This window comes from Chelon labrosus (assembly GCF_963514085.1).
Source record: "Chelon labrosus genome assembly, chromosome: 11".
Classification (NCBI taxonomy): domain Eukaryota; kingdom Metazoa; phylum Chordata; class Actinopteri; order Mugiliformes; family Mugilidae; genus Chelon; species Chelon labrosus.
This window is the reverse complement of record NC_140344.1, coordinates 20326072-20335193: the sequence shown is the minus strand read 5'-3', so window position 1 is coordinate 20335193 and position 9122 is coordinate 20326072. Positions and strand designations below refer to the sequence as shown.

Below are 9122 nucleotides of genomic sequence, written 5' to 3'. Positions count from 1 at the left end.
AATAAAAGAGCCTGAAGACTTCTGCTTTTCTCTCTACAGTATAAACTCAGATGGAAGTCTTTATTATTTGGGAGTCATTGAGCGAAGGTTTGTTTATCCGCCTGGTGCACAGAGGAGATGCAGATGATTTTGAAATAAACACGTTTTGACAATCCAGTACGTTGCTGAGAAAATGCAATATTAGATCCCCCCGGAAGGAGCCATGCACACAATATCCGAGTCATAAATTTATATTACTTCCAATGTACAGAATACAAGGGATGAAAAGATCATCGCGGGCAACTTCACAAATATGGTAACAGCAAAAACGTATGAGAACAAAGAAGTTCCTCACAACAAAACTAAGATATAAACAACAGAACAGGCCGACTGGTATCACTTTGTCCTGAGAAACGTTTTCCAGTTTTACAGCAAACAGCGTGGATTCTGATTTAATCAATTAACATTTGAATATTTTAATACAACAAAGGCACAAACACATGATTGTTCCTTTTGGGGGTAATATCATTGGGAAAAGGTTAAAACAAATGATTATCTTTGGTTTGATTGTTTTTTTTTTTTCTTCATTACAAGATGCAAATCACAACTACACATTCAGACTTCATCTCTCACTTTAAGCTCTGAGTAGTTTTCTACTTTAAATAGATTTCTTTACTTCCCCTATCTCCTATGTACAGTGTTGAACAAACCACTTTGAAATGAACGAACAAACACACATCCTTCAGCTGTGCTTCTCATCGGTCCGATACTACGGAGGAGGACTTTTCTGAACGACGCACAGCGATAATTATATACATTAATTTGAACTTATGGGTTTCCTATGAATCTCATATCACATAAGAAGGCACTAGCACAGAATAAGGCCTCAACTAAATTCTTTGTATTACCTTTTTGTGTGTGTGTTTGAAAGAATTATTGGTCTTCAAGCAGAAATGCAATCAAATTTATCTTTGCCAACAAAGGAATGATTTATGAAATTCAAAGTCAATACTTTTGCCCATGCTCAGCGCTATTTGAGAAAATTGCAATGGTCCAATTGCCATTTTTAGCTGGAATTCAAAAGGAAACACTGTGGGAAAATTACGAAAACATAAAAGAAACATGTCAATCACCGATAAAAATATCAAGAGCTATTAAAGAAACTGAAAAACGTTAATTTTGACTAGCCATGTTATTAGTACATGTTTCGCATCAACACTGAAAACAGATGAAAATGACCTCTGTAATGTGATTCTGGCAAATTCTTAAAAATGTCATGGCAGTAATTCTAAACAATATATTGGATATTAGACAAATTAAACAATTTAAACGCGAAGAGCAAATTGCTGCAAAGTTTTTGACTCTGTAAGTGCCACACTTCGAAGAATATCATAATTTACACTGATGTTATAGCATTACATGTTAATGAATGGTGGATTAAGTCCTACTTCTTTGGAGATGGTCACTAACATTTCTTCAAGGGAAGCACAGACAACTGAGCTGAACCCCTGACAAATGGATGAATGACTGTGTGATCTGTTTTAAGGTGTAGTGCAGCCATGACCCCAGCAGAGGGAGCCAGCACACAAGCTCAGTCTACCAGGAAGAGCTGCTCTCAGTCCAGCTCTTCTATAAGGTGATGGGTAGGCATCCAGCTGAGGACGTGGTTCACTCTCCGACTCCTTGTTCAGTCTCCTTAAGCAGGTCTTTGCAGCGTACTGACCTGGCCTCGCACTGCCATGCAGCCTCGTCATTGAGTCCTGCAGTCTCTAAGTCGCAAGTGTATTACCAGTCTGCTAAAGAGCTGCTACAGCTGGTCGGACTCCTCCTGAGCGCCTGAGGCCAGAGTTCTGGGAATGGGGGGTGCTGTGGGATGAGCTGTGGGATGAGCTGTGGGGTGGCTCAGAGGGTCCTGCGGGGACTCGTACTGAGGAAGCTCACCCTCTGAGGGAAGTTCCCCATCTGGGAGGTACGGCGGAGGAGGGAGGTCGAACCAGGGAGGTCGACTAAGGAAAAACAGAAGAAAAACATGCAGTAGTGTCATAAGCTATTACATAATGATTGCACAATAAAAAAAATTGAATCTGAATATCTTTCTCAACACCAGTATTGAGCTATTCTACTAAATGTTATCTATCTTTGTGTGTTTTTAAAGGATAAGGTCAGATTTTAAACATTCCCAATCTGGGGCTGTCACAATACTAAATCTTTCTTTAGCTCAAGTAATAAATGGGTGTCCAACAGAGGATGGGATTAAATGACAAATTATATAAAAGCACCCGTGGGACATCCTTTCCAATAGCAAGTACTTAGAAAGACAACTTTCATCACCCCAATGCAGCTTTAAAACCACATAGCTAGCTGTTACAATCATTATTCCTTTTACCTGACATCCAGAACAGCTTGTGAGTACGAAGGAGGTGAGTCCATTGACAGTCCGGAGGGATACAGAGTCCCAGACAGCAGCTGCAGCGCTTGAGGAGTCGAGCTGTACTGGCCTGCTGCGGTGGGGGAGCCGGGGGAGAGACCTGAACCTCCTGGATGTATGTGGCCCCGGTCCAATATGACCAGACGGGACAGCAGCAGGGGCTGATGGTGATGGTGGTGATGGGAGCTCCCTCTTACACCTCGGGGCAGCAGGACGCTTCGCTTCCTCTGATGATGGAGGACCAACGCCAGCAAGGCCACCACCAGGACGAAGATGACAGCGCTGCCGATGACGGCGTAGGTGATGCTGGGGTAGTAGCGCAGGCGGTAGTCCAGAGTCACAAAGTCCTGGCCAGGGGCTTCTGCGCGAGAGAGGATGGAAATCAAGAGCAAACTGAGAATGGGTGATGCAGGTGAATGGGAAGAAGGCAGGTGGTGGCAAATGATTTAGACGGGGAAGGAGATGAACACAAATTAGGGGAATGAGAGGTTGGGGAAACACAAAGATGAGCCGAGGAGTAGCAGAGCCGGGGGGAATGGAGAAGGGAGTGAAGGAGACGGGCAGCAAATTGTTTTCAGGTTCATTTTGAAATGTATTCTGCGATTCAATAGCGACAGCCTCTCCAGGAAATGAGAGTGCTACATAATAAGCATAACAGCAGCGAGACTCTGCCCAGGAGCTGCCAGAGACGAGGAGAACAAATCAACCATCCCGTACCAGAGCAGAGGGCTACTATTGAACTCCCAGTCCAAAAGTAAGAGCCCTCTTCTTAGTGTGAAAGAAAAAAAATGAGAGGCTATAAAAATTCTTTGTGAAAGCAAAACAGCTTACAGCCTTTTTAGATAAAAAACAACTTGGGTCGCTTTGCATTGAAGACGAGAGGAGGCAGAGGAACACCGGGGGCCGTCACAGATTACCATGTTTGTCACAGGGAAGAGGGAAGAGTGCAAACTACTTAGGAGTCGAGGGAACTTGACGTTCACGATGCGAGCTGTGGCCATCAGTAACAGACGCAGAGCAGCCAAACCCACCACCTGAAATTAGGAGAGGGACTACTGTAGCGCCAAAGAGCACTGCAGCTTATTATTCCAGATAGGATGAGGGAATAGCACTTAAACATTTCTGCTGACTGATATTACGGTGTGAGAATTTCAATCAGACACTCGGGATAGGTTAACGTGAGTGTTTTTTCTTTTCATCGTACACGCTGGCAGCGCTGTTGTATTAAGGGGGAGGCAGAGAGCGAGTGGAAGGAATCCTATTTATTAGAGAGCAGCAGAAAGGATGTGCTAATGAGGAATGAGCTTCCTAACAGTATTTTACAAATGCTGTTTGAGTCCAAATTACACTAATGCCCCGGGGAGCTGTAAACATCAAACATCTGTGTGCCTCATGAAAAGTTCAAAACACTTTCTATGTTGTGCGCTCGAGGTTTCCGTGTGGCTGCATTAAAACTGAATATCCTCAAAAGAAACTCACTTCTCAGTCCACTATCCAGCATGAGGACAGTTGAGATGACTGACCAGAAAGCTTGTCAGGAAATGACCGTTACAAGATTTCTTGAGGTCGAATCAATAGTCTGAAAATGCTTCCATCTGTAAGGATTAGATCCCCAGAAACTGCGAAGAAGGCAAGACTTTGTGGAGCTTTTTGAAGTATTCCAAGCTTATAAAGACTTACAGGCTCTTTGGGGATATTGTGTTTAGCACAGCGCAGAGATTCCCCACACATTTACAAGGTACAGCTACACAGCCTCAGAGAATCAGACCAAACGTGCACAGCTCCGTAAAACGTCATCCAATGTGACCCCGATCCACAGAGCGCAGCCAACTAATACGCTCGTGAAAGGGATTTTCCGACTCCATCTCCATCTATTCATACGCCGTCCATGTGCGCTGGAATTCAAAGCATGCACCGACACAGGGTCCGGTGTGGAATTAAAGGCACAGTCCCACATTTTTGGGGAAACAGGAGCGGCAACAGCTCGGTTTAACGGGAAGCGGGACGAGGTGGCGAGCCAGCAACATGTTAAAATGAGATGCTTACACATCACCATGGATACGTGAGGCTAGTCTCCAGTGGAGATTCCTGGAAATCGCTGCACCTGATCAAGACAAAACAGTCTGCCACATAACACTTGTTAAAATAAGATTAAACTTTATGGGGGCTTGTAGGGGGGGATTTTAATTTAGAGTCAGATTAGATGTTTCCCTCTGTTTCCAGTCGTTATGCAAAGCTAAGTAAGCCAGATGTTGGCTGCACACTTCTATTTACCTTATACATCATTACAAAATAAGAAAAGTCGTTTTTTTTTTTTTGCAGCAGGTTCCCTGTCTACCTGACCTTGAAGGCCTGGGGAGGGCGTATCTGCTGTGTGTAAGTGTGTGGTATTGAATTCCCAACAACAACCAGCCTGGCATACAGCCCATTTATGTACCAGTGTGAAGGCAGGGGCCCCACGCCTTAATTAAATCTAATCTAATTCAGATGCTCCACCCGCCGGTTGCCCCGACCACGTACCAGCCAATAAAACGAGCCCCCTCGACCCCCTCCCTTGTGATTCAAAATTGGCCGGTCCTTCACGCTACCAATTAATTATGAACTGGACTCTCTGCGGAGTAAGACGAAAACAAAGAAGAACTATTTCCATAATTACCTAGTAAAAAAAAAAAAAAAAGAACAAATAAAGAGATCCCACCACTGCGAACCTATGCCGCCTATCAGGTCGCAGTGCAGTCCTCTGGGAGCAGAGAAAAAACACACACAAAAGAAACTCATAATGCTGTAACACTAACAATGGCGGTCTCTTCGGTACATTAGTGATAGAGGCCTGAAAGGGTGTTTCAAATCACACAGCAGATGAAAAGACAGAGGGAGAAAAGAAGACTGAAGCAGCCTCAGTTTTTGTCAGAGGAGAGAGGTCCCCCTCCCGCTGTGTGTGTGATTGAGCTCTGTATTATGTTTTTCAGACGATTTCTCTGCTGTTAGTTGTAGCTACGATACAAAGAGAGGTGGCACATGCAAAGATAGGTGAGGGGGTCTCAAAATGGCAATGAAATAGAATAATCAGACTCTAGTAGCTTGTTGGTTCTATCTGTAAACCTTGCTGTTGTGAATAAAGTCACACATTTAAAAACAGAATAGTTGAGCTGATCCCAGATGTTGTGCTCAAAGCCCTGTACATCGAAGGAAAGCGATAAAGCCCCAAACTTCTAACTCTGATTCACTTTCCATTTGACATAATGCAGCACTTTGCACAGGTTTTGGACGTTCACACTTATGTCCATCATTCAATGCCACAAGAAAGGTACCTGATCTAGACCTAGATTCACTCTGCAGCGGGAGAACACCCCAAACACACACCTCCAGTGAGGAGATGTGAAATCTAAACATCGCAGACAGGATCAACTCAGACAGTCTAAATCCGAAAGTTCTGTGATGTGTTAAGAACAAACCGCCTGCCAACTCTCCTAAAAATCTCTGCAAAAGCGCACCAGGAGGACTGGTTCTAAATGCAAAAGGTGATCTCACCAAATATTGATTTGCTTTCTCTGCTTCCCGCAACTTCGGTTTAATGGATGAATTAAAAGCCGTTCGATATTTTGGAAATCCTCAGTGCTTAAAACCTTTGCACAGTGCTGCACGCCGTACTAGCGTCTGCGACAGTGCTACTTTGTACTTAATTCATTTGATGAAAATGTTATGATCAAAGCTGAACATCAAAGTTCACTACGAGCTTTTCTGTCTCGTCAAACCCGACATGAAAGGCCCGCGTACATTTATGCTGCAAAGCTGCTTGTACACTGTGGAGTTCAGAAGGGTTAAAGTCCAAAGTGAAGAGATTTCCCATTCATTTTCATACAAGCACTTTCTGGCATTATAAAAACCAGGGGGTTATTGTAACCCTCAAGGTCCTTCTGCAGCTTCCATTGTGTAATCACTGTAAGAGAGGGAGAGAGCAGAGAAATCTTAACAGATAGGTAATAGAGATATGATGGAAGTAGATGGCTGCAACTAATGAATAAACCCACGGGTCGACTGGAGCCTTTCTGTGTGGAGTTTGCATATTCTCCAGCTTCCTCCCACAGTCCAAAGATTGGTTGTTTGTCTCTCTGCGTTAGCCTTGTGATAGACCAGCAACCTGTTCAGCCTAATGACAGCTGGGATAGGCTCCAGCCCCCACCCCACTCCTGTGACCCTCTAGAGGACAAGCGGTTACAGAAAACGAATGAATGAGTTCCGCTATTCCGATTCCTTCCCTCCAAGGTGTAAAGGATGCTGTAAAGGGGCTCCACAGACACACATGTGTTCCACTTTAATAAGCTCACTCTGTAGCTCTCCCTGCGCCACTGGCACCTCTTACACTGCATCTACACTCTATTCATAAACTCATAAACCTTCCATATGGGGAGGCTTGGGCAGAGGTGCAAGGTGCAGCCTTTCAACCAGGCCACTTTAATTACATCAGAGTGCCTTCTCCCCACATCTCGCCGTCTCCCGCTCTCCCCCTTCGCCTCCACCGCTGCTGTCCCCTGGTTTCTCCTCCTCCCTCTCCGTTCTTTCAGCTTTTTGCTCCCTCCTCTCCTGTCGACTTGCTATTTCACTATGCTCTCCTCATGTCAGTAATTCACTGTCGGGGAGATGACATGTACCCTGCCTTTATGATATACAACAGCTGCACTCAGCCTGGATTATGCACTCAATAGGATGGTTATCAAGAGCAAAGAAAATTAACAAATCTCTCCTTCAGACCTTTTCTGCTTTGTCCACGTTCCCTCTTTCACTTCCTTTTCTCCCTTCAAGAGTTTACCACTCTCTTTCACTATCTCCAACCTGCATCAGTCTTATCAACCCTACACAGAACGGGAACATTAAAGGGACAAAGTGGCACAGAAAGTACAACAGCTGAAATAGGACTGGACGAATCAGACGTGTCCAAAGGGTGAGGAAAGGAAAATGTATGCACAGGGTCTTTCAAAGTAGCATAGGCACACATTCTCCAAGAATTCAACTCCACACACACACACACACTGCTCCAAACCAGCCATAAATCTATTACAGGAGAAAGAGTCATGCAGACCCCCCGCTGTATGCCTTCACTACCAGGAGCGCACCGCTTTTTGCCTGGAATATATCTGAGCCGCTTTTCTAAATCTGGCAAACAATTTTCACTTTTTTTCTTTTCATACCGCTTCCTTTATCCTTTCACTTTGGTGCGAAATAAAAGGGACCGAAACGACTTCCATTCCTGCCAAGTTTTTAGGTTTGAAGTCATTTCAGGCTGAAAATTTAATCATGCCAGATGTTGGTGTGACTGGTGTCACTGGCTTGTTCTAGATTATCATTAACATTAGCAGTTTATATCATAGTATATGAATATATATACTGGATAAAATATATAAATAACAACAAACTGCAAGTACAAAATTTAAAAACAATGCGGCAATTACACAACGTAGCATAGTTGAGAGACACCATCTACAACTGGGCAGTTTACACTCTGTTAACAGTGCTGAACTAATCTCACATTGAAGCCAACAACTGATGGGAGTTGTTCAAATGTTTACCGCAAGGAAAGACTGTTCACAACTTCCTGGTTCCTACCACCAAATCGTAGGATGTCTACACCTCACTCCTCTCCAGCTTCGCCTCTCGTTCAGCGCTCACTCCAAAAGACTAAGACGGCCAAAGTGCCAAACTTTAGGCTTCAAAGTGGTTGATATTTATTTTAGACTGTCCACAATTCTTTGAGTTGTGAAATCTTGTAGCGTGTGTTTTAGAGTCTGTATGTTTTTTCCCACAGAACCAGGATCGGATATCGCTTGAGATTTACATTAAAAATATGGAAAATCTCATGAGAAATAAGCGAGGAAACTTTCACGTCAATATACTTCTAAGCTGCAATAAATGAAAACAGAAATCCACTGAGAGATCTGCTACCGAACAAGATGAGACAGAATATTGGGGCACACATGCCCACGAACGCAGTAAACTGTATGCAGCTACTGAAGCAAAGTGAGGGCCAGTGTTAGTGCACAATAAGCTATTGAGCATGCAGTGATTAAAACAGGCTCCAAGGCCCTCCTTTGTCTGTCTTTAATCAAACTATGCTGCAGATCAACTGCAGACATGCCGTCGTGTTGCTGAGATACAAACTTTTTTTTTTGCCCTCTTCATAATGGAGCCCATCCTTTATCTTTATGGGCTACCCGCCACAGAATATGCTAACTAACCACAGTCAGAATACACTCAACCGAAGCTGAATGAGCAAAATAAAATGAAAAGAAAATGGACTACTAAAAGACTCCACATAACTTAATCGCCACACTTAAAACGTCTCTGAATAAAAGGAATGGAGATATCCCCACCTCCTCTGGCTCGTTCCTGGGGGAAAAGATAGCGGGTGCACAGATGTGCCGTACTTTCGCTATGCACTGAAGACTCATTTCACATTCACAAAGTACCAGCTTTAAAAAGAGTCCAAGGTAGGATGGGGGCGTAGGGAGGTGTGGGGTAATCATCCCCTGGCTGCAGCATTCCAGGGTTTGCTTTTACGTGTCGAGTGCTGCTTCCTTCAGCTGCTGGAGGTTTGTCACAGCAGCACTTTTTTTCTCATTGCAGACACTCTGTCCGATGCTAATTACAGGTTTGGAGCTGAGAGAAGAGAAGAGAAGGGAGAGAAGTGAGAGAGAAGAGAAGAAAAGAGAAGAGAGAG

At 44.0% G+C, this 9122-nt stretch overlaps 1 protein-coding gene across 1 annotated transcript in view; it reads right to left on the bottom strand.

Moving 5' to 3' along the window:
• Nucleotides 1-214: 214 nt before the first annotated feature.
• ldlrad3 (low density lipoprotein receptor class A domain containing 3) overlaps nucleotides 215-9122 on the bottom strand; it is a 77383-nt gene continuing 68475 nt past the window's right edge. Inside the window, exons 5-6 of the mRNA XM_084555608.1 lie at nucleotides 2366-2768; nucleotides 215-1985 (exon numbers count right to left, since the gene is read on the bottom strand). Coding sequence (XP_084411734.1) covers nucleotides 1787-1985; nucleotides 2366-2768 — 602 coding nt within the window. The 3' untranslated portion in view covers nucleotides 215-1786. The remainder of the gene's footprint in view (nucleotides 1986-2365; nucleotides 2769-9122) is intronic.